The sequence below is a fragment of the Notolabrus celidotus genome, chromosome 18, assembly GCF_009762535.1.
Source record: "Notolabrus celidotus isolate fNotCel1 chromosome 18, fNotCel1.pri, whole genome shotgun sequence".
NCBI classification, from domain to species: domain Eukaryota; kingdom Metazoa; phylum Chordata; class Actinopteri; order Labriformes; family Labridae; genus Notolabrus; species Notolabrus celidotus.
The window spans coordinates 12,710,000-12,735,796 of record NC_048289.1 but is presented as its reverse complement, the minus strand read 5'-3'; the positions used below and the strand labels follow the sequence as shown (position 1 = coordinate 12,735,796).

General features: G+C 42.6%; 1 protein-coding gene across 6 annotated transcripts in view; it reads left to right on the top strand.

Moving 5' to 3' along the window:
• Window positions 1–25,797, top strand: part of raraa (retinoic acid receptor, alpha a) — a 199,472-nt gene that overhangs the window by 83,984 nt on the left and 89,691 nt on the right. For 5 of the 6 annotated variants that reach the window (XM_034708566.1, XM_034708570.1, XM_034708563.1 and 2 more), the window contains one exon: window positions 10,612–11,384. In XM_034708566.1, coding sequence (XP_034564457.1) covers window positions 11,231–11,384 — 154 coding nt within the window. In that variant the 5' untranslated portion in view covers window positions 10,612–11,230. Of the gene's footprint in view, window positions 1–7,742; window positions 7,763–10,611; window positions 11,385–25,797 lie in introns of those variants that run through there. The other variant, XM_034708567.1, reaches the window with a different exon arrangement.

The window sequence follows — 25,797 nt, the reverse complement described above, 5'->3', positions numbered from 1 at the left end:
ACAGTCGGCGTTTTGTGAAATCCCATGGCGCCTTATTTAGAACATCTCGAAAGCGAAAGTGTTTCCCCACTCTGGACAACAATGGTGGCTTGAACATTTCTCACTTGCCTGCTTCTCCTCTGCTGTCCGCCATGCTATGTTTTGTCGTCTGCTGGCGCGTGGCGATGACGTCACCCACAGGCAGCCTGAATCGAGTAATGTTTAACGTCTTTATCATTAAAAGTGCAAAAAAACCACATCCATATAAAGTCTGACGTGCTTAAATCCAATGCGTTATTTCTTAGTATCGATACAATCAATTTATTACCTTATAAAACAATGTTAGATCGATATATGTCGTCCGGAAGGCAAACTTGCCGAGCACAGATAGATGTAGTCGGATCATAGGAATATAAATCGATACATCGATGTAGTAGATGAATCGTTACACCCCTAAAACTAGCCCTAAAAAGGCAAAGTGTAGGATCAATGTTCTATTCACTGCACTTTGGTTTGGTTTCCCTGAGATAAAACAAGGTAAATGTTTTTAGTCTGTTAATCAATTTTACAGAACCACAAAACACATTAAGCTTCCATTTTCTCCCTAGCTGTCAGTAAAACTTATGTCATGTGATCACTGCTTTAAGTCTCATGCATTATGCTCATTTTAGGCTGATTTATTTTATTGCTGCCCAATATTATGTGCAGTAATTGTCATGTAGGACACTGATGGCCTGTGATGTCCACCCTTTGCATGTGAGTGAAGATTTGAGTGCATCCTCCACCTTTCCTGTTGTTTCTTCGTAAAGAGCCGGAACACCCTTTTCTTTCTTTCTTTCTCCTTGAGGGTTTGAAAAGCAGCTGGTGTATCTCTTGACTTCTTTTACCACTGTCTGACAATATCCCGCTGTCTTCTTCTTCTTCTTCTTCTTCTTCTTCTTCTTCTTCTTCTTCTTCTTCTTCTTCTTCTTCTTCTTCTTCTTCTTCTTCTTCTTCTTCTTCTTCTTCTTCTTCTTCTTCTTCTTCTTCTTCTTCTTCTTCTTCTTCTTCTTCTTCTTCTTCTTCTTCTTCTTCTTCTTCTTCTTCTTCTTCTTCTTCTTCTTCTTCTTCTTCTTCTTCTATTATCACATGTTTTGATCAAGAGAAAAGCATAGGGAGACCTGCACTCGGGTAACTCTTTAAAGTATGTTATAATGGTTTAACTTCAGAGTGCTACCTTTTGTTTTTTCCCACATCTTAGATTATTTGACTGGAAATTTTCTGGAGTTCTCCCAACTCTGCTCTGTTTTGAACTTCTCTGCACTGTCTATTTAGTAAAAAAAGATATCGAAGGTAGAGTTCTGCAAACTCTTAGTGACCCTGTTTGACTCCCAAACTTCTCACGAGCCTTGCGTGACACTTTCTGGCAGCTATCCATCAGCTGTGTTAGCGACTTGTCAGAGTGTGTCCCCCCCACCCCACCCCCCGCCTCCATCCTCCTTCCTCCCTCTACACCCCTGCAGATGTGCTCTTCTCTTCATTAGAAAAACTCTCTTTTCTGGGCTGCTAATACACAGTAAATGCAGTGTGGTGCAAGTCAGCCTCCAGGGCAAAAAAAGATGGCATGCAAATATGATTCAGAACATGACAAAGGCACATAATAATGCACACATATACTGCAGGCTACATGCATGAATGCACACAACACACAATAAGCTCTGACACTTGTTGATGTATAAACCTGCGTTTCATCCTGCTCACTGCACTCACAATAATACACACACACATAAACATGCATCCTGCACACACCCATGTGTGCACAATAAGCACATTCGCTCCTGCAATGTCACATCTCACTGCTGACGTATACATCCACCCACACTGCTGTCCTCATAAAAATTTCAGTACATCTTGCTTCAGCGACTTCCATTATGTGTAGCACTGCAAAGCCATACAGCTGGAGTCCGTGCGCTGTTAAAGACCGACATCTTTTTCGAGCGAGCAGCCTGTAGGGAGATTTTTCTACAAATCCTTGTGGGTTTTATGTTCAGGCCAATTAAAGAGAGATTCTAACTCCTCTGTCTTTCAACCTTAAACTGTGAAGTACTGTGTCATCATTACAGAGGATGATTACATGTGTAAGTAAAGCATGTCATTTGCAGCAGCAGCAGGTGTTGCACTCTGGCATTAGGAGCAGCATTCAGATAGTAGTAGGTGTCCTTTAAGGATATTATATAAATAGACTTGACACTGTGTTTACTTTTCTGCACAGATTCACTCTTAACATTGTATACTTAGTTACAAAGAATGAAAGTGAGAGCAAAAGACTTGCCACATGAAGTCATTGCTTTTTACAGCATTCAAGCCAAAGATTTAAAGTAAAAAAAAAGTACATTTTAATGAAATTCAGCTGTTGTATTGACTTTCAGTGCTTGGGTCTGAGCAAACCACAAAGTCGACAGTTGACATGGTGAAAGAAAAGTATCCTCCATACTAGCAGGTGGCAGTAGTCTCGATTAGTAGTTATTCAAAAGGGTAACTTGAAAGACAGATATAGACCAAGCGGCAACCTCCAGTCTCAACATATGAAGCCCATGCGGAAGTGTTATAAACTGCAATTCATCGAGAATCTGCTTGAGGCTGGCTGCAGAAACACCGGAAACCACATACACACCAATTAAAAAAAGACGATCTTTGCAGCATTAATAAACATGTTTACAGCCTGGTTCAAAAAAACGGCTTGGCTCTACGAAGCTAATTTCTGATTTCGGTTCAGAAGATATTAAGATTATGAGTTTTTGCCCAAATAAGGACATGACTGACTTGACTCCCGGACTGGAACACATAGCTGTTGACTAGGAGGCTCAAACTCTGCATCTTTACACCACACTATGCCTGGTTGAGTTCCGCATTTCCAATATGGCTGCCGCCGCCAACTGGCTTCAAAACAGCTCTCAGGACCAGACAGGTGACATCATGGATACTACGTCCGTTATTTATACAGTCTATGATATAGACACTGAAAAACAAGAGAGTGAGATTTGTCTTTGGTGTCACTTGTGATTTATTTGTCTGCAGATCGAATGCAATTGTACATCATTTTGGAACTTTGAAAGTAGAACTAGGTTTTGCATTTAAGTGACTTGTTGCTCAGTCTGTTCACTGACACACAGAGCAGACTAGAACACATTCATTTGAAAAAAATGGCACTAGATTTGTTATGGCTTATTTGCAACATTGGCAGACTGTGCATACGCAAGATGGTGTATTGATCAAGCAGCATTTCTTCCATTTTAAAACCCTCTTGTCTTCACAGTGTCTTTTCTTGTCGACTGTGTAAAACATGGATGTAGTCTTAGTGACATCACCCATTGGATTTTAAAGAGGCATTATGAAGCGTAATGATGGAGGTCGGTATCTTGGAAATGACTGCTCCAAAAGTGGCTGAGGTGGAGTTGATGCAGACCTTAAGCCTCCAAGCAAACGGATACACTACACCCTCCTGTCAGTCTGCCACACCCCTATTTATGCACAAGTATGCATATGTCTTAACATCAATATAAACATTTTTTTTTTTCTTTGAACAAGGCAGTCAATATGTATAACTTTTCTGTAAAAACGGACATTTAATATTGATTGGGTCTGATTGGGTTTCCTTGTCTTTTGTAGCAAGCCTCAAGTGAGCACTTGAGGAACTACATTTCCCTGCACACCAAAATTGTCAACACAAAATTATAGATAAAGAATATAGACGTCATGTAGACTCATTTTGGCTGTTTTGGCCAAGATGTTGCACTTGAACACATCCCAAACTACAGTCCACAACTGATAGCTAACTAGCACAAATGTTCTATGTATGTGAAGAAAATCATACTCCATTTGAGCAGGTGGAAATAGCCTCTACTCATCTTTCTACTGGAAATCAAATGCACTACCTGCAAACTTCAAAAATGAATACCAGGGCTTTAAACAAGCATCACATCACTCAGCCTTTACACTGACCACAGAGCAGGTTAGGACTGCTCCATAAAGAAAAACTGACACTCTCTGATCATTGCCTGTTAGGGATCAATAACTGTGGATATGTTACCTGATTTTATGATTTGTTTTCAATAGATATGCTGATATTTTACAGCTCATTTAGCCGATTACCGATACCGATATTTTTTCCTGCACACCTAATTGCAGAGATCATCAATTCTCTTCTGTATTGGAATTATTGTACAGTGTTATGGTGATACTCTTATCACATTTGTTATGGTATTCATTTCTTGTGCAAAATAAGAATAATACTTAAAGCATATTTATTTATGACAATTGCTTTCAAACAAAATTCACACAAACAGATACATCCCACTTAAAACTTGAATGATGCTCTCCCTGAGACAATCATAACAAAACCCACAACCAGGGCAAATTTGGCCAATTTCACAATTGACATAGTAAGTAAACCTAACCTCTGTTCACAGAGAACATGTGAAAAGTGCAACTGTACAGCTATTAAACCCAAATAAAATAAAATGGTTTACTCTTTGACAGTAAATGTGCCTAAATTAGTCAGCTACATGTACCTTACAGACTGCTGCTTAAATTCAAATTTAACTTCAAACTTGAGCCCAACATGTGTGCAGCAGCCCATTATTTTAACGGTTAATTATATCGGCTGAAGTTGGTGTGTTGGCCGATATCCGATAGTTCATTTTAAAGCCAATATCGGCCAATACCGATAATGTGCCGATAATATCGTGCATCTCTAGTTTTCAACACCCTTCAGACCACACTTGCCTCCCTTATCCTGTCATCTGTTGTCTGTTCTTCTGCAAACATTTTTGTATTGGAATGATCAAAACAGAGTAACCCCGACATCAGTCATATTAACTACTTTTTGTCTGCTTTCCTTGCCTCTGGTTCTCTTCTCATGCACTGATTAGTTTAGTTTAGACAGAGGCCAACAGAGCCAACTGCTACAGGATACAAAGAAAAACCTATGATCACAGATGCTTACCACAGGCCGGATATAGTGCGTCAGGGCCTTTACTAATTCCACTGAGCTGAAGAGCATTCACAGCACATTGCCGTGTGATGCTGCCACTGACCACCAGCTGCTCCTGACACACAGATATGTAGCACAAGCAGCGGCCATCAGAGATAATTGGTCATCATGAGAGATGCAGATGACACATGTTGGTGTGTGTGCGCGCATGTGTTCACACTTGTGTGTTACCTCAGGAGTGTGTATTTTTCAGTGATCTGCTTGTAAGTGTACACACTCATGCTTCCCTCAAACATGCATCTCTTTCTATTCATGCATACGCCACAGTGTTTGTGTATGTCATGCGTTGCATCTGCCATCCCCCTGTGGCTCTATTCGCTGCCCATGTCCACCCTGACCTAGCGCTGCCATTTGCTTTCTTCGATTATTAATTCAGCGTTTGCTGTCACATCAAGTTAGTCTCTCTTGCTTGTGACCTCTGATCCTTCCTTCCCTCTGCCTGCTACATGCCAAACACAGAGTTAAGACCAAGTGACCCAGATTGTTTGTTTATCTTTCCTCCTACTGTAAGTGATCACATTCATTCCCCCTGGAGCTGCTTGTGCATTCTTGAGTATATTGAGATGAATTTGGCAGATAGAGGCTAGCTATAGATGGTAAAGGAGACGTTTGAGGCTTAATAATGGAGGAATTGTTGGAAAGTCTTCGAAGATGCACATTAATGGCTGTTCTCCATGTTCCAGGGTACTTCACTTCTTCTATATGCTACACTATTGCATCACTACTTCATTTTAGAATACTCTTTCCATGCCTATTTTTAGACTACTCCAATCCATGCTGCTGTTGTGTAGGTATAACAGCAGAAAACAAGTGTGTGAGTAAATATTTGATGTCTGCATGTAATATACAGAAAGCTCACATTCATTGTTGTTACGCTTCTTCTCCTTCATCTTTAGTGTTACTTCTGCATGTTCATGTGAGACGTCTCCACCCGGCCTTGAGCGCCTCTGCACCACAATGAAGAGCCTGTACTGTGCAATGTTGTGCGCACAACTGCTCCCCTTTGTTCTCCTCCGTATCAACGACCTTATGTGTCAGCCCTATCATATAGAACACATACATCATACATACAAAGGGAAGCACACGCTGCTGGAATCCAGAGCGCCCTGACAGAGGAATGGAAGGGAGATTAGTGTGTGTGCGTGCATGAGGGGGAGAGAGAGAGATGTATGCAGGACATGACAAGGAGAAGCAGACAATCATGGATATATTCACTTGTATTTACATGTATATATACTCTAATGTAGTTATTTAGATATGACATGTTGCATGTTTGCAGAGATCCCCTATCAGGATCAGAGTAAAGCTTTTTGTGAGAACGGTGATTGCTTTGTGTACACTGACAGGGAGAAGGCTGTGCTGTGCATGTCAGCAGCTTTACCCCCCCTTCAGTGTTGCGTGTGCGGTTTTCACAGCAGATTATATGGACCCTCAGTTGAGCCTTGATCCCTCATTTAGGGGTGTGTGTGTGTGATGTTTGTGCCTCTCTGATTGTGTGTATGTGTTTTGTCCTGACCGCAGGCAGAAAGATTACAGGTGCTCAATTACGTCTGTCCACACTCTGTTGTGTGTTTTAAGTTTGTGTATGTGTGTGTGTGAGTGTGGACGAGTAAGAAAAAAAAAAAGCACTGATTATTTAATGTGTTTGAAATGCTTCAGCTGCACTAGTCAGACATTGTTTACAATCAGTGAGTGAGTGTGTGCTCTCAGCTCCCGGCACAGGGCCTCATTCTTGAAACACTCCCATGCCAAGATTTTATTGTATTGTAATCAAGGGTCTTTGAGGAATTCTTGATTAAATCCTGACCTAAAACAAGATGATCGCCTTGAAACCAAGTGACCTTATGGCTGTTTTTGAAACCGCCTACTATACTAGCAGTATGTACTGATTTGGCCAAAATTCCGTATGTAGTAAGTGAACAAGAGCAAAATCTGCAGTATGCCAAAACTACCTGGATGTGTACTGATACAGGAACATTTCTCAGTATACATCAGACCAGTCTCCCTCGTGTACTGCTTCCCATAATGCACAGCTCTTAAGTTCCACTTTTTTTTCTTTTCTATTTTTGATGGGAGACACTCCCAATGATTTGATTCCATATAAACCACTTCTTAACTTTTTGAATTGTAAGGGAATGCTAAAGAAGCATTTTCTCTATCAGGTTGGTCATTGTTTACTTCCGCTTTCCGAAACTGGAAATCCAGCGACGCCTGACCCAGCATACTGTTTAACAGAACCAACAGAACAGCCATACTACATACAACTTTCAAACGCAGTGTGCAGTATGTAGTACTTACTGCATACAACATTCGTAGGTAGAGCTGGGCGATATTGGAAATTATGTTATCATGATATAATATTTAATATCAGTCGATATCGATCAAGATAAATATCAAATCATTATTTCATTTAAATTCAATGGCAGATTTTTAGTCCTGAGTGAAAGTTAGAGAAACCAGACGGTTTTTGTTTGTATCTGGATTTAGTTTTCTGATAAACTTCTTGAATCCATCATTTCTGACAGTGCTAAGTAAGATGTGTAAGTTTTCTCCCATGTCACTATTTTCAGCTCTGTTTACATTCTGCTCCAAGCGTCTTTAAGCCCCGCCTACCTCTCACCCTGCGACATGATTGGCTGTCGCCCAGCCCTATTCGTAGGTGGTATGTAATAGGCGGTTTCGAAAACAGCCTGAGTCTGCAGCAGCTCAGCTTGCAGCCCCTTGGACATCCCTCTTAAAAGAGTCACAGAGGTAATGATTTATTTAAGTTAAACTGTTGTATTCAGTGTGTGAATAACCTTATATTAAGAAAAACTTTACTTTAAAGAGTGAGTAATGTTAACTCAGGGGGCTCAACTTGAACTATCCTCAGTCATAATCAAGGTACTCCTACTGGCAGCATTATTTAATTATTTATTGTGATAAATATGTTGGTAAATATGTAAGAATGTATTGTGATCTTTTTTTTCAGCCCTACTAGATGTCTGTTTATAGTGATCAAATGTTCCCCCTGTCCATTGACTGTTAGACAAAAGCCTAATGTCTCCAAACAGCCTTAAAACTCTCCCTTAAAATGTAACAATATTTCTTTATCTAAATCTAAAGTCATCTGAGTCTATCATGCGTAATATGACTATCTTTATTGAGGTTGTGCTGTAGCCACTTAAGAGCAACATAAACAACAATATATCTATTTATTTGCTGTAAAACTAAGGAAATGTTCTTGCTGGACAAGTATTATTCATAAGAGCCTCTTATGATGCCTACATGCTTGTTGTTGTGATAATAGTGAAGGAAGTGCCCCATTTCCAGCCTGTGGGTTCTACACGTGTTCCTTTGAGTCGTAGTTCCTCACTGAAAGACCCAGATCAGCGTCCATGGCCTCTGGCTGTTGCATTAAAATATATATGGCTCTACATCACTGTAGTGTACATTTTTGACAATGCTGATGCATTTTACATGAGAACAATGTGGAGTACATCAAGGCCGTGTTTCATAATGGTTATAGTTGCGTCGTACCCTATATTATGGAGCCAGAAATAATATCTTACAGGCCATTATGAGTTTGTTATTTTAAACATTAACCCTCTTTTGTGTTGTATGTGGCTCCTCGGGTTGGGGGTAGAGGGGCATTAAAAGCAAATGAAACTACATGCTACTCCCCTGGGCTTTGAAGAATGCTGTTAAAGCTTTCAGTCTTATACAAGTGTACTCACAAGCCCACAAGCCCTGACCGCTATTCATACCAGCTCGCCACAGCATGGAGACGACACACAGCACTTTGGTGGCAATCAATGAAAATAAGGCGGCTAATAATGGGTCCCATAAAATCAGCTCTCGATATGATTAAGAAGCATCTCAGGACTCCACGTACACTACCTGCACTTAGAAGTAATCACTCATCTTTCCTATATGTAGGTCTATAGTCACACACATATATGCAAACACACTGAGCCTCTACGGACTCACTGAGAGCTGCTGTAATCAAAGCTGATTATGGGAAAGCAGTACTCCTTGAGAGACACGGTTTCACGGCACAATATGTGGAGAAACAAACTATCTTTGAAGACTTTTAGCCTTGTGATGGGGTGATAGAAAACAGCAAGTCGTGATGCAAGAAGATTAAAAGAGACACGTGCCACCAGTGTATGCCAGGCCACCAAGAGGCCCTGTTGTTTTTCAAGCACACTTTGTAGTCCATCTCAAGTGAGGACGTAAACAGGGACCTAATAAAGCCTCATTACCCAGATGAGCATATCAATTTGCTGATGGATGACAAATTGAAGAGAGGAATTGAATAAACAAGGCAAAGAGCTACAAGATTTGTAGATTGCAAGGAAGAAATGAGCATAAACTAGCTCATTAAAATTAGCTCACTGCAGCAAATGAGCTCAGCAGAAGAGGAAAATTATTCAAAGTAGATCAGTCCAATCAGGCTGAGGCTTGATGCTCTAAAACTGATGAGCAAATGTCAAATTCCAAGTCTATAAAGTCACAAGATCGCAATCCAACTGACCTCCTATGGGAGATTTTGCACCGGCGTGCTAGACAGCACTCTGCACCACATCATCAAAACACCAAACTGGGAGAATAGCTTTTGGAAAAATCCCTTCAGTAAAGTTCAGAGACTTGGAGAATCTATACAGAGAAGCATAAAACTCTTCTGCCTGCATGAGGTGAAAAACCTGATGTCAGTTTTTCCTTTCATTTGTCACCCATTTGTCCATGCCTGCCCCTCTCACCTGTCATACCTTGATGCTTTATGCACATCATTCGAGTGGGAACAGGCACACAAACACGCTGACTTGACCCCTCTCTCTTTACAGGAGTTCATCCATGATGTCCTGGTGTGATTCATGCTCGAGTGCCACATTCCTGTTCATGCAAAGACACATTCCTCCTGCTTTCTCTTTGCAGTTTGTGTGTACTCGTACTTTTACTGCAGTACATTACATCCACTGGCTTCTAAAAGGGTCATTAGTGTTAGAAAATAAGTTATGCTCATGTTATGACAAGTTGTTTTGAAGAAAGAGCCCCCTCTTACTTTGTGTATATTGTGCTGCAAGTGTACCATTTTCTGGAAATAGTGTTCTGTGTGTGTTTGGCTGTCAGAGCCCTTGTGTGTGCTCATGCTTTCTGCAGCAGTTACAGGTCTGTTTGCACATGTCTTGCTCTTAATTTGGAAGTAAACTCTGCTGCAGAAATCTCCAGTGGTCCCAGATCGGCGCCTTGGGTCTCACCTCTAGCTTCCGCACTGGGTGTAATTAGCCAAGTTTTCTTTTGTGTTGCTCTCTTCATTTATGTTTTGGCTCGTCTCCCACAGTATTTGTAGTCTGTCACTGTTAATGAGCGTGTGTACAGGCACACAAAGCTGCAAGGAGACATCACACACCCACTGCTCTTTTTCACAGTTTTAACACTCCATTAGATAATTAAGGCAGATGGGGTGTTTTTGTTACATTTCAGATGAGACATTACCATTAATTAGTGTCAAAAGAAAGGAAATGTTTTGCTCAAGCACTTAAGCACAAAGGGAAACGGTGTCTTTATCTTTTCACTGAAGCACTTAATAATCTCTCTCTTTCTTTTTTCATATGCAGAGGCTGTTTGACTGCAAAGACAAGGAGGAAAGCTTCGCCCTGGGCATCATGTGATCTGCGTATTCCCCCTCTGAGCGCTCTGCAGAGTGAATCTTCACTCCCTTGGAAGTGTTGCAACCACTAGCACCCCCATCACCACTATAAGTCACCTGTTCCTGACTCAACTTGCCCTCTGTCTGATCTTCGCCCCTCTTCATCTTGGAGATAAGGACTGGCCTTGCGAGTTTCCAGCCTTCTAAACGCCTTGCGTAAATAAGGCCTTTCAGATCATTTTACAATACCAGATAAAGGAAGGATCTAACACTTTCCACTCTTTTTTCCTCCATACTGAGCCTTTTTTATCTTTTGTCTGTTGCAATTCAACCCTTCACCAACCCGCCAGGATTTGTGTCTTGGTGACATCTATAGGGGAACCAGTTTCAGGACGCAAGCACCCAATCCAATCTATCAGGATTTAACAAACTTTCACTTTGGAATATCTACTCATGCAGTGCCCCTATGGGGGATTAAACCAGAACAGGAATCTACACTGACTCCTCTTGGCCTTGTCAGATTGTGTGAAGTTTTTCTTTCTCTAATAAGTGAGATTTACTTGTGACTGGAGGTGGACTAAGCCATCATGGCTGGGAAGGGCAACCCTGTGCCGGGCCCCCACCTCAACGGCTTCCCCATGCCCACCTACTCCTACTTCTTCCCACACATGTTAGGGAGCCTGTCGCCTCCAGCCCTGCCAGGATTACCCATCAGTGGCTACAGCACGCCCTCACCAGCCAGTAAGTAAACCTCTTTTTTTTTCACTCTGTGCTGGTTTTAGTTCTGCGTCGTTAAAGTTGTTTTTTGAGTGACAGAAGGCGGGAAGAGGAAGATTCTCTTTCCTTTGTGCGTGTCCTGATTTACCTGTGCGGCTGTTTCCTGTATGGCCCCCCTGCTGTGTGTGTGTACATATGCGTGTGCCTGTGAGTCTGCTGGTAGAAAGGACTCTTTCATCTCATCCTGTTAAGATCATCCCTATTTGAAAGATGTGTGTGTGCTGGTAAACAGAGAGACACACACACACACACACACACACACACACACACACACACACACTGCACAACCACGTCGCCTCCAGCGCTGTCCTTAATTTACAAGCCCACACACATCATCTCACACACACACACATAGAAACGTCAGTGTGGATCACAAGGAAGTGAGGCAGGACAGCCAGAGAGGAACATTGTTTATTTTGGGAACACAAATTTGGCAAGTGTGCTTAAAATAAATCCCACAAAAACTATCATCATAGCCAACCTTCATGCTACAGCTCCTCTATAAAATCCTTCAAAAGCTTCAGAACCAACTCGCAAAGTTTTTCATCGGAGTCAAACTAGGTGAAGAAAAGTAGTTCCTTTTTTATAAGGAAACAGGAGCTGTTCTGTGTTCAATACATACTCAAGAAAATCTAGTCAACCGTGCAGTTTGAAGAAGTATTCAGATCCCTGCTCATAACTTCAAGTGCAGACTCACTTCAAACTTTATCTTAAGTTCTGCATAGAAGCTAAAATACAGAAGTGGTGTCACCACAATATTATACATGAAGAATAAACTAACGAGGAAGCTTTACTTTGATTTAATGTCTTTTATAAACCTATTGTTATTTTTAACCTATTGTTATGCTTTTCCATGTTTTGCATTTTGAGAAAATATCCCTGTGTTTTAAGTAAAAATTGAAGTGTATGAATATCCTTTTAGTACATATCGACTTGAACTGCCTTTCACAAGATATCTTGGAAAGTTCTTTAAATAATCCTCTACACCCCCAGATTTTCCACTTATTTAAAACAGGTAAGAACCAGGAATGGGATCAAAACCCTGCTCTTTCAAGACCATGGTTTCGTATCTCTCAAAACCTGTCATCCATTACATCTGAGCTGATCAATTCCACCATCAATAACATAAACTGCCCACAGAGGACCTCAGCTAAGTTAGCTTTGCTGAGTTAGCATGGGGATGTGTCCAGGTTAAAAGAAAGCTAGCTTGGGGCACTGGTGGCCTAGTGGTCTAAGTGCCCCACATCCAGAGGCTGCAGTCCTCGTCGCAGGGGTCACTGGCTCGATTCCCGACCGGTCGACCATCTCCTGCATGTCTTCCCCCGCTCTCTACTCCCCACATTTCCTGTCTCTCTTCAACTGTCCTATCAAATAAAGGCAAAAAGGCCAAAAATATAGAAAAGAAAAAGAAAAAAATGAAAACTGGCTTTGTGACATTTAAAACTCTCAGTTCTATATTCAGAAGTCTTTGTCTGTGTTTTGCAACCTTCTGACACTGCAACTCAGTGCTACATGCCATATGCTTTCTTTCACTCAGTGGATGTTATCTCAGTGACTCCACAAATGCATATCCTCTATAAAAGTGAACTCAGCAATCATACAAAGAAGAATTCTGGTGGTCTGTGGCTGGTGGGTAAGGCAAAATGTGCAAAGCGGTCTCAAACAGAAGGAGGAAACAAAATGTATTGCATGCTGCAAAGTAATACTAAAGAAGGTGAGACAAGGTTATGATGTGTTCAAGGCAAGCAGCAACATCCAGTCTCATAATATGAAGCCCATGCGGAAGTGTTATAATCTGCAATTCATCAAAAATCCGCTTGAGGCTGACTGCAGAAACAACCGGAAACCACATACACACCAATTCAAAGAAGACAATCTTTGCAGCATTAATAAACATGGTTTATGGTTCAAAAAACGGCTTGGCTCTACGTAGCTAATTTCTCTATCGGAACACACTGTACGGGGGGTGAATGTTTTTCTAAGGCGACGGTTCAGAAGATATTAAGATTACGAGTTTTTGTCCAAATAAGGACATGACTGACTTGACTCCCGGGTGGGAACACATAGCTGTTGGCTAGGAGGCTCAAACTCTGCATCTTTACGCCACACTATGCCTGGTTGAGTTCCGCATTTCCAATATGGCTGCCGCCGCCGACTGGCTTCAAAACAGCGCTCAGGAACAGATGGGTGACGTCACGGATACTACGTCCATTATTTATACAGTCTATGGTTCTAGGTCAGGTCTATGAAGTGACTTTAAGGTTTAGGAAGACCAGTTTTGCTAAAAGTATTGTCTCATCTTTCCACCATATAAAAGAAAAGTGTCACTAGTTGTATACTCAGATTATTGAGGAGGCTCAATAATGTATCGATGCCTAATCCTTAGTAATAACTCATAGACCACTCATCCTTTCTGCAGTGTGTGGAGTCAGTAGAGTTTCAGCCTCCAACCTGCATCTCAAACCCAGACTACAGTTCCCTCTGCACACGCTAAGTCAGTGTCGGTGTGTTGTGTGGACAGGACTTTCACACTGCGTCCTCGCTCTCACAGGTTCAGGGGGGTCAGCGTATTGACTTTCTATCTGCTGGAGTTTGCATTTGCAGTCTGCATGGAGGGGAAGTGAAGAACAGTCAGTGCCCGGCCCAGCCGCTCCCACTTCCCCAAAAAACAGATAACCCCTCACGGTTCTCTCACCTCACCCACAAAGGCTGGAGCGCCCATCTGATTCCTCATTTTTTTCCTCACTGTGTCTGGTGTCTGCATAGTGTGTGTGTGTGTGTGTGTGTGTGTGTGTGTGTGTGTGTGTGTGTGTGTGTGTGTGTGTGTGTGTGTGTGTGTGTGTGTGTGTGTGTGTGTGTGTGTGTGTGTGTGTGTGTGAGTGAGTGTGTCAGGCCGCTCTCCCAGTGTTTGCCATGTGGGGCGGCAAGGTTCCTTCCCTTTTGCCTGGACAAACATTTCCTGTATGTAAACAGAGAGAGAGAGAGAGAGAGAGAGAGAGAGAGAGAGAGAGACCCACAGCTTCCTGAGGATCACATACGCGCGCACACACACTCTGAAACATACACACAATCTTTGCCCTTCATGCTGGCTCACTTTCTATCACACTTGCCCCTCCTTGCGTGGAGATAACTGCAGGCAAAATTCACACATGCTCAGCCACAGTTTCACATCTCCCTCTATCAACCCTCTCTGACAGATAGTTTCCCTCATCCCCTCCCGCTCAAATGTCTCTTTTTCTTCTGTCTCTCTCAGTTTCACAGCAATGACGAAAGAGTGAAAGAAAGAGCGAGAGTCTGTTTGTTCGGAGATGGAAGTGGAGAGGTTTTGCAGAGTGGTTGGAGGTGGAATGCAAAAAGAATCGTTTTGGCCTTGTAAGATTTCAATATGTCAGAGCTTTCCTTGCACTTGAATGTATGTGCACTTGTGTGGTAGTTGTTATTTTTGGAGTGTGCACTTGTTCAGAAGGTAATGCAGCTTCTCCTTATGAAAAACCAGTACTGTCTCTACCATTTTCCAGATGGAGGGTTGTCCTTTTACACTTGTGGATCCTACATTTTAACAGAACATAACGTTTCTCTGCAACTAAAGGATGCAGCAAGACACTCACCTTAGGACAGTGTAGTTCATGTTGCAAGGTTACTACACCCCTTTGGTGAGGGTATTTTTTAGGGTTGAAGTATCCTGACTTCAAGCTTTGGAGAAGAGATCATTTCCTGACACTGTGATTTGTGGTGCTTCTATTTTGCCTTTTCACTGCCTTGCACTTATTTTCTGATTTGATAACTAACATGCATTTGTTTTTTGGGAATTTTTTGTAAAACATTTTTATTCAAATTTTCATACAATAAGAACAGTGACAATAATAGACAGAACCAAACAGTTAAAGGGACAAAAAACAAATATTACAATACTACAAGGAGATAGACATCCAGACAGTAAGACAACGGCAAAAACAAACAACAGTAAAAAAAAAGAAAGAAAGAAAAGTTAAAGCTGGAGTAGGAGATCCTGAGAAAGCCGCAGCAGTTAGCTTGATTTTGAAAGCACACAGCCGAACAGAGCCCTCCCCCTCCTTCAGAGCAGCCTGTAGGGAGAGGGGAGGGACACGCCTCCAAACACATGAACGCGCTGGGGCAGACTCCAGCTGGAGGATGACGTCACGATAGCTAGCTGTGGAGCGGCGAGCGATTGACTTTATTTTCATCGAAGGAAAACATGTCTATCTCCCATGTAAGTAAACCGCTTATATTACCACATTAAAAAATAATGCAATTAGTTAGAATGCACAGCATAGCCTGCATGTTAGCTTTATGTGTGTTTGTTTTTATCATCTGAAATACAGCTAGAGCAAGTTGTTGCTGCCGGGCTAATAACTCCTGGCTAGCCATGTTTATTTTGATTTAGCATTTCATGATGTTTAGTTACTAGACGGCTACAGGGCCTATATATTTATTAGCGTTCACCATTGTTGACAGTCTTCATTTCGTGTTGGAACTACAACATATTGACTGCTTTTTGTGCTTGTTAGAGCTCTCATGATGACTGCTGATTACGATCCTGAGCCAAGCACCTCAGGTCGGAGAGGACAAGGCCGGGTCGAGGGCAAGGCAGAGCCAGACGAGCGAGAGGGAGAGCAACGACCGGGGACGAGCTCCAGATCCTGGGGACAGCAACAGAAAGTTCCGCCATGCTGCACTGACAGGTTGTTGTCTGGCAGCATGGAGCACTTGGTGCAGGTCATAGAGGAGTAATACCTTGTTGCTGTATCTGGAAAATCCGTGACCCTTACCCAGATCCACATGGACAGTATAAAGGTTTCAGTTGGGAGTGAATGAAACTATGACATGATTACATACAATACTTTTATGGTGACCCTTTAGTTCCTTTGTATATATTTTATCTTCATGTAAAAAAATACTTGAGTGTGCTGGGTATACATTTGTTAAATAAATCTTTAAATTTACACTGGCCTTCTCTCTTCAAATTGCAAAATAATTAAATCCATACCAAGTAACATACAACATTATGCACAAATAATTGCAATATCAAAGTGTTGTTTTACATTTACTTTTATTATAAAATGTATTTATTACAGAAATAAAAATAATGGCTGTTGAAGGTAAACATGTTGGCGTGGATCATCCGGCCTCCTGGTTCTCTTCTTGGGCATCCCCCCCAGCTCATGCAAGCCTCTGCGTCCTGTGTTTTACCGGTGTGGACGTCGATGTTTCCTTCTCATTGCTATGAAAACACAGACAAGACATCATGTAGACTTTATACAACATCCCATTCATGCTGATACAGAGCAACAGAAGAGCTACCAGCTAACAGACTGTATACAGGTCTGATACAGAGCAACAGAAGAGCTACCAGCTAACAGACTGTATACAGGTCTGATAAAGAGCTACCAGCTAACAGACTGTATACAGGTCTCTATAAACATAGCTACAAGCCGTTAGCCGGCCACTAGCATTAGCCGAAGTTATCGCTAGCTGTCTCATAGATGAACAAAACCATGAACACAAAGACAAATGAAATGACATGATTACCTGTCCAGTAGAAAATCAGCAGCCATGGCATCGCTTTAGAGACCCTTCAAATCCTTCAGCTGTCTCAGAAATGCATCCCGAATATTGACTCGTGTTTGTATCTTCATCCAGCGTTTTTAAGTCGTCTCCTTTTCCATCACAGTCTTCCTCTTGCTCTGTTTAGTGGCAGAACTTGAGGGCAGAAGTTGGTTTAAAAACGTCAGTTTCTCTCTCTCTGTCATGTTTATCAGATGTTCTGTGTTAGAAGGCTGGTGAAGAACTGGTGAAGAAGGCTGGCTCGGTCCTGGACCCTGTTCAGGTGGTGGCTGACTGGAGAGTTGTTGCCAAGCTGTCGTCTCTGATGGACATTTCTTTCCTATATATATTCTTGTTGAAATTCTTGTACTGTACACCTTCTTGTTTGCTGCTGAAACTCCATGAATTTCTCCGTTGTGGGACAAATAAAGGAGTATCTTCTCTTATCTTATCTCTTATCCTCGCTGAGGCACTTCAGACAAAGAGGTGACAGATTTGGATCCATCTTATTCCGAATAGAGGGTGTTATATGCAGTCTATTCATTGTCAAATTCCCTTTGCCATTTATGTTGAACAGTGTACAAGCTTGTTGGACAAATAGAGTGTAGGAGACAGTAAAAGGAGGCAATGAAATGAGAAGATTCCTTGCGATTAATTGGAAAAGATTCCAGAGCACCTCATTTAGAGATATTGACAAAGGGAAGATTCAGCCCATTAATAAAGTGACGATGCATATGTTTTTAAAGGACGCAAAAGGTAGTGGGGAGGGCAAAATGAAAACAGCTAGATGATCAACCAAGAGTGAGGTAGTGGGATGTCTGTACATCACAGTACAACTATCATCGCGGTAGCTGGGAGGGATCTCGAAAACAGAAGGTACTACAAAGAGCTACACAGCTGCATAGAAACTGCACATTGTGGACTTTTCTGAACGCAATAGAAATTGTCTCACAAGAAGACATTTTAACCTAAGATCCCTCTGGAGCGCCTCCAAAAATAACTTATACCGTCTAATATACTGGTGTAACTTATATTCCAGAGTATACGGTAATTATTTGTGACCTGGAGAGGTGTTGTGTTTACATTCATTCACCAGACCAACACTTTACTCTGTCCTTGGTACATAACCACATGTATTTGTTTATTCTTATTCTCGGTATGAGTGCAGTCTATTAGAGTAGGATGCAGAGATGCAGCGAGTGTTAGCCGAGGCTCCTGACGTGGAAGATGTCGAGTACACAACCCTGAGGCTGGGCCTTGCCTTTTTGGTTTTTAATACTGAACTGGTTCAGCAGACCTTCATCCTTTTTTTTCCTCTTTTCTTTTTTTTCCTCTTTGGTCTCTTCCCTCTGTTCGTACTCATCCTCCTCTGACCCGTTCTCAGAACTGTCCAGCTCGTCTGCCTCGGCCTCCTTTAGTAAACCACAATGGACCAATTATTTGGACCAAGCAGAGCAGAAGGGTCAATCAAGGCCTAACACACACACACACACACACACACACACACACACACACACACACACACACACACACACACACACACACACACACACACATACACATAAGCTGTCTCTCCCTCTCTCTAGCCTCCTGGGTTATGTCTTCACATCACATTATCTGAAAATCATCAGGTTAGGTTACGCTCTGGAGCAGATCAGTTGCAGATATTGATATTACATTTATTGCCTGCAGCTTTATTAGTTAACTGAATATTATCACCACCAATTGATCACACTCGCACGCCCTCGAACGTGCACACTGCTGCATAGAGCCCAGCCACATCCGATGTTCTCATTACACGCACACTCACACATGCACAGCTTTCATTAGCGTTTTCCATTAAAGCCCTCGCCCCGCACACCCGTATGAATATGGAACTATCTGCCTTTAACACCCCAACTATTGATCCTGTTATTATCATTAGAGCTTTCCGCCTTTTCTGCCTGTCACCAGCTCCAACACTGCGCTATTACATTAGCACCATGTTATGAGGGATCATAATGAATGGAGCCGACTTGCTACCTGCTGCCACGGCGGACTAATTGGCTTTTTCCCCACAGAGCGCTCTTGTTTCAGCAGCTCTGCAGTAATTGCTCGGTGCTGCAGCATTTCCTCGAAGCGGCCAGCACACACGAGCACCATCACTTTTGACTTATTAGTAGGCTTTTATGACATTTATCAACGTACTTTTAGGCCAGGAGGGGAAATACGAAAGGATATTTTCAGACATCAAGGAAGCATGTGTGTGTGTGTATGTGAGTGTGTGCGTGTCACCTTTTATGGAATTCACTGACCGCTGGTAAATATGGTTATGGTAATATTGGGCACAGTGTGTGTGTGTGTGTGGATGTGTGTTTGCTGGTTTCTTGGACAGACAGGTGGTTCCTCTCTGCCCTGGTGGTCTGCAGGAATCAAAGGGGCATGTCAGTACACTCCATGGGTGGCAAAAAACACACACACACACACACACACACACACACACACACACACACACACACACACACACACACACACACACACACATGAATGCATACACACTTTCACATGCAGCACAGCATGTGTGTTAGGGATAAGGATAATGACAGTGAGGAACACTTGCAGTGAGCTCCTGTTTGGCCAGAATCCAAAGTGTGTGGGCATACGACACACAAGCTATTGACTGGAGCACTTCTTTTTCCTGGCTGCCATTTAGCCACTTCAGAACACACACACACTCACTCACTCACACACACACACACACACACACACACACACACACACACACACACTCACACACACACACACACACACACACACACACGCACACACACACACACACACACAAACACACACACACACACACACACACAAACACACACACACACACACACACACACACACACACACACACACACACTCACACACATTCACAGACAGAAGCAGAACCTCTTGGGAGCCAGTGGTCATTATTGGAAAGCCATTTGAGGGGTGCCGATACTCTGACTGTACCGATGCAGGCGTATCAAACATGGTGTGTAAGGCACATCCAGCATGGCAGCGTAGAGCTCATTCAGTCCGGCTGAACCATGTTTGTAATTAAAGAACTCAAAACTCAGCGAAGCAGAAAAAGGCACAAGGACTGTCTTTTTCCTACACTGTCAAAGAGGTGATTTGCCTCAGACACTGCTCTAAGATCCTTGAAACATTGTTTGCAATTGAGGAGTTTTGTTTCTCAGTTTGAATTGCAGCACATCTTATAATATTTTAAATACTGAGAAGTTGTACATTTCTTGGTCATTGTTGTTTAGCTTGCTTCCTTTGATGTATGAATAAGAGGAGTGAAGGGCAGAGAAGTGTAGAAATGTTTGCTCAGTACAAGAAGGTAAGCGATCAAAAGAGATAACGACATCAGAGAGTCAGAGAGAGAGAGAGAGATGCAGATGTGACAGCAGCGGGAGCCCCGGGCGCAGTCACACACACACACACACACACACACACACACACACACACACACACACACACACACACACACACACACACACACACACACACACACAGTTTGGCGGTCTGGCAGTACTCTCGTCCCCTGCCAGCATCATGTGCCAAAACACCAGCGAGCTCATCCAACAGGGTCTCCCATCACCCTCTCCTCTGCCCCTCTGGCCTCCCTCTCTCTCTTCTTTTACTTCTCTACTGCTCCACCCCCGCTTTACTCCGTCACTACTCTGTCTGTGTTATTTGTCCCCCCTTTTTTCCTGCCTCCTCTGTCCGCTCCTCTGTCTTTCGTCACACCTGATCATTCCCCCCTACACTCCTCACTCTCTCTCTCCTCTCTCGCTATCCTTCTTTCCTCCCACCCTCCCTTTCTCCACCTTCGGACTTGACAGAGCTATCATTACCTTGCCACCTATTTACTCGCAGCCTGTTATTTTCCATTTGCTTTGAGGGGGACCTGGGGCCAAATCCCTGCCCAGAATCCTTGATCCCAGCCACAGGATTTATCCCATAGTAGCTTGGCAAGTGTGGTCCATCTCCCCCCTCTCTTTTCTCTCTTGTTCTTCTCCTCACTCTCTTTCTTTCTATATCTCTTGCTCTCTCTCATTCTGTCTTCCTTTCTATAGGTGTTTTTTTCCCTTTTTCCATGGCCGCTTATGCAAATACAGGCCCTCCTTTTCAAAGAGCTGTCTGCCCATAATCCGATGGATGGCTCCATTTTCGGAGTGCTACACACACAAACACACACACACAGTGAAGTAGGATGCATCACACACTCTATTAGAATACAAGGACACATGCTATCTCTCATAAACATTCACACTAGCTGGCACATACATGCACACATACATATACACACACACATACATGAGCAGAGAGAGACAGTCCTCCTCTGCAGCGTGGCTGTTACATTCTGAGCAGTGAGCGCTTTAAGCTGTAGTCAGGCCATAACAACTTCAAAACCAGCAGGCTGTCGCCAGCAGCCATGCAGCACTCAGCTGGGTAAACACTGGCATAATCTAAATCTCTCTCTGTGATGTGCCAGCGCATGTATCTTTATTTCTGCACTCTTCAAAGGCCCCGCAAGGAAGTCAAGACAAGGGTAAAGCGATAAGAACTCCCCCCCTTTTTGTCTCTCTCCCTCTCTGCGGCTTCCCTATCCTTTCCTTCAACCCACTCTAGCACTGACTCCCTTCTCCTCCCTTTTATCTCTTCTCCCCTCTCCTCCCCACACACACACACGCTCACACACGCTCACACACACGTGCATCTCCATCTTCTTGTGCCCTTTTTGCATTACCCGTTGCATACAGCCATAACTCACACTGCTGCATACATTCAAATGTCAACGACTCTCACAGGCATCATTCCTCTATTGTCCTTTGATAAGCAGCGGGGATGACGGCATCAGTTAAATATAGGACAGTTACCTAATGGAGGAGTCAAAGGAAGGAGGGCGAGGAAAAGAGCCGAGGACAGGTTCAGAGAGGTTGAGCAGGTCGGCCCCCTCGCAGCTCGGAGAGTGATTGAATTATCAAGTAGAGCTTTGCTTGTTGTCCAAGGGGGTTTCAGCAGGGAAAGCCCTTTTCTCGGCGATTAATGCGCTTTTTCAGCCTGGCACAATGGCGAGCTGTGTTGCGCAAAGGGGCTAAGAGAGCTCCGTTGGGCCAGAGCTTATGGGGCCACCAGCTTCTCTTGGCACCTCTCTAAGGGACCCCTGGCCACACTTAACCTTAAGCCTGTCTTCTAGCATTAGCACATAGCTTGCTCAGAGGGAAAACATGCTGCACTGGTGGCAGAATTAACATACTATAGGGCTTATTATACCACATAACCAGTTACGCAACCTTCTTCATCTTTGCTTTGTAAGTCAAGGCTGCAAAGTTCTGAATGTAACTGAATGCTGCACCTTCAATAAAGAGTGAGGAGAAAATACTGCACTTTTCTGCTGATCACTGTTATACATGTATTGCTAAAAGCATGGAAGGTGCCTGTGTGAATTCACCAGACCTTTTGAAGGCGTTCCCAGTTACCTGGACTGTGCTTAATGGGAAACGAGGGGAGGGAGGGGGGCATACTTGCTGAATGCCATTTATGCTGCTCTATACCAGGTTGTTACTCAGCTTCTTAACATGCACTGTTCATGCTTTTTGCATTGAATTGTAAAGTAGCTGACAGAATAAACATGTTTTTTCTTACTTTTCTGAGCTTCCATACATAAGCACATCTTTTATTCATTCAAATAGACTGATGTTTATAATCACTTTAATTCATTCTCAGGTACATTTTCATCTATAGTAGGTTCTTCTTGGATAGTAAATGGACTTGTACTTATATAGAGCTTTTCTAGTCTTTCTGACCACTCGAAGCGCTTTTGCACTACTCGTCACGTTCACCCATTCACTCACTGATGGTAGAGGATGCTATGTAGTAAGGGACCATCAGTATGTTGATCTCATTCGTTCACATTCACACACCGCTGAATAACAGAGGGAGCAATTTTGGGTTCAGTGTCTTACTCAAGGACCCTTCGGCATGTGACTGCTGGAGCTGGGATCGAACTGCCAACCCTCTGATTGATAGACGACCGACTTTACATACTGAGCCACAGCCGCCCCTTCTTCATGCCATTTGTTGCAAAAACACTAAATGACATGCTACATATAATAGGGGACCAGTTCATCTGATATTTATGTTACTTCTGCACTCATTTTAGGTTTTGTCTTCTTGATGAAAAAAAGAATGTGGGTGAATTGTGGGTGTAATGGAGATAACTTCATATGTTAGACAGCTAATTAGTGTTGTAGTCAAGATCACATCAACCAAGACCAAGACATGTCCGAGACCAGAGAGCACCGAGACCAAGACAAGACCAAGACATTTAGGGATCGAGGCCGAAACAAGACCAAGACCAAGACCAAGACCAAGGCCTTTCTTTTGATGCGCTGTGAGAGCCTTTTGACTCCTTAAGTTTAGTTTTTGTCATCTTTAGTTAAACATTCGCTTTCGATTAGAGTTAAAAATCAGTTTTCTGTTGCCTGTGATGTCAGGAGAGGTAGGAGGTCAAAGGGTTAAATGCGCCGGATTTTTTTGTTGAGTCTTTCTTTTCTAATTAGTTGTGTGCATTTCTTTTTACTTTAGATAATATTTGTAGTGTTTTTATCTGATGGGTTATAGGTGTTGACACAGAATGCATCAGTTGTGGTCCCGACCAGTCTTGATATGAAATACGGAGTTCGTCTAGTCCGAGACCGAGACAAGACCGAGTAAAAATGCTTTCAATTCCGAGATGAGATCGAGACCTTAAGACCAAGACCGGTCTCAAGTACTACAACACTACAGCTAATAGACAATAAATGTAGAGGGAGGTTTAATTGAAGCCCCACTTTGAACTCAAACTGTATTTAGAGCTTATAAATCCAGTTATAGGAAAGGTTGTATCACAAACAGTGCATATTTGGGACTGATGTAACGAGAAAGCAAACATTCACATGTGCACTCCAGACAGGATTAAAATCACTAATCAGCTCGAGCAACATTAAAATCAACGAATCCCCCTTGCATAAACAAATACCATCTGAATACATGTCTGCATCTGCTGCACCAAACACAGATGGGCAGTGTCACTTTTAAATCATGTGAGGTCTATAGGTAATTCTGAACCACAGGAAAAAGAGCTTCTGTCAGAAATAGGCGTCATATATAGCTAAATGAAAGGGTGGTATATAGGTTGATTATACATGTGTTAATACTCATACTTGAAAAGATTTTCTTTAATGAGTAAGGAAAAGGATCAGGTCTTCTGCTCTTCGTGAAAGTAGTTTTTAATACACAGCAGGACTTAAATCAATGCAGCTGATGAAGAGAACATATTGTTTTCCAATCATAAAGTCTGTGAGTCAAACTTTCCACTCATCTTTATAAATGCCTTCTTTTTTGTGCCTTCAGTTGTTTGACCCCACCTCCTCATCTCTTTTCTTCCTCTTCACTCTGCAGCACCTCTCTCCTTCCTTTTCATCAGGAACAAACAGCTGTTCGACAATTCAGCCTGTGATCACTTGGTGCAAAGAGGCACCTGAAACACACATTAACTTTCTCAACCTCTCTTTTTCTTCTGTCAAAGACACTCAAACGTTTATGTGCTCCTTTTTATCATCTTGTCCTAGACTAACTCCTCTACAGAGACGACCTGTTAGCAGAAATGATGTGATTAGAGACACAGCTTTGTCCTGCATGTGAAGTAGTCTTTTAAATAACTGGTGTGCTTGTTCCCTGATGGGTCCTCTGATTTGGTTGGTGTCATGCAACAAACAGATGTTGACAAACCTTCACTGTCACATCAGGGACTAAATTGTGTGCTGGAGAACATGGTGGCCATTTTTGCCCTTTGATTACCCCTTACTCTCATTGCCTGAGAGTAATCTGAACTACTCAAACAAAGACTCCAAGATACACTACGATACAAATGGACCTCAGTTTACATGAAATGCAGTATGGTAACTTCTACATCGTGGATTACGTCTTAATTAATCTCGGCCTTTGACCCAGTGTTGTGTCAGATGGATTAGTGTGTGTAGGATGTTCATTGTTTATGTTAAACACAATCTGTTGATGGTTGTGAAACTGTTTGGATCCAGCGGTGTGCTCGAAGGATTCAGCAGTCATAGGTTGTTTGCATTCACATCATGCCAGTGATGTGTGGAATTTAAATGGGGGTCAGGAAATAAATTTCAGAATGGACGCAACCGAGGAAAGCCCGTACTGTGCTGCTCTAGACACCGTAATAAGACAGCGATACCGGAAAAAAAACTGGATTATGTCGGAAGAGATCCTTCTCTCATGAGGACTTCCGATTTTTTAACTGACCCAAGCTTATTTCTGAATGTGTCTGCCATTGACATCACTAACTACCTCACCCTCCAGACTTCATTTTACACCACAGAGCAAATGAAGGCATTCAAAAGCCTCGAGGCTCACAATTTATGTAAGTGGTTGGGTCCACAACCTGGGTATCGAGGTGCTCAACAACGATTGTTGTTAGGTTTTTGCCAGGGTGAGTATTTTTCAATTAATTTCCATATGAATTGTCCTCCTAGCCACAATGCTATCAACACTAGCGTTTGTTTACTTACCGCAGGTTAACCGCTCTTAACGGTCCAGTCAACGGTAGTTTGCAGCAAGTAAAACAATAACTTAAATCAGCTATCTGGCTAGCATTACCAATCACTACCTATTGTTTGTCGTTAAGTAATGGTTAAAAACTCCAGCAGAACAAAGATGGGAAAAACGTAACATTACAAAGTATGGAAGGAGTTAGCTACTTAAACATAGACATATA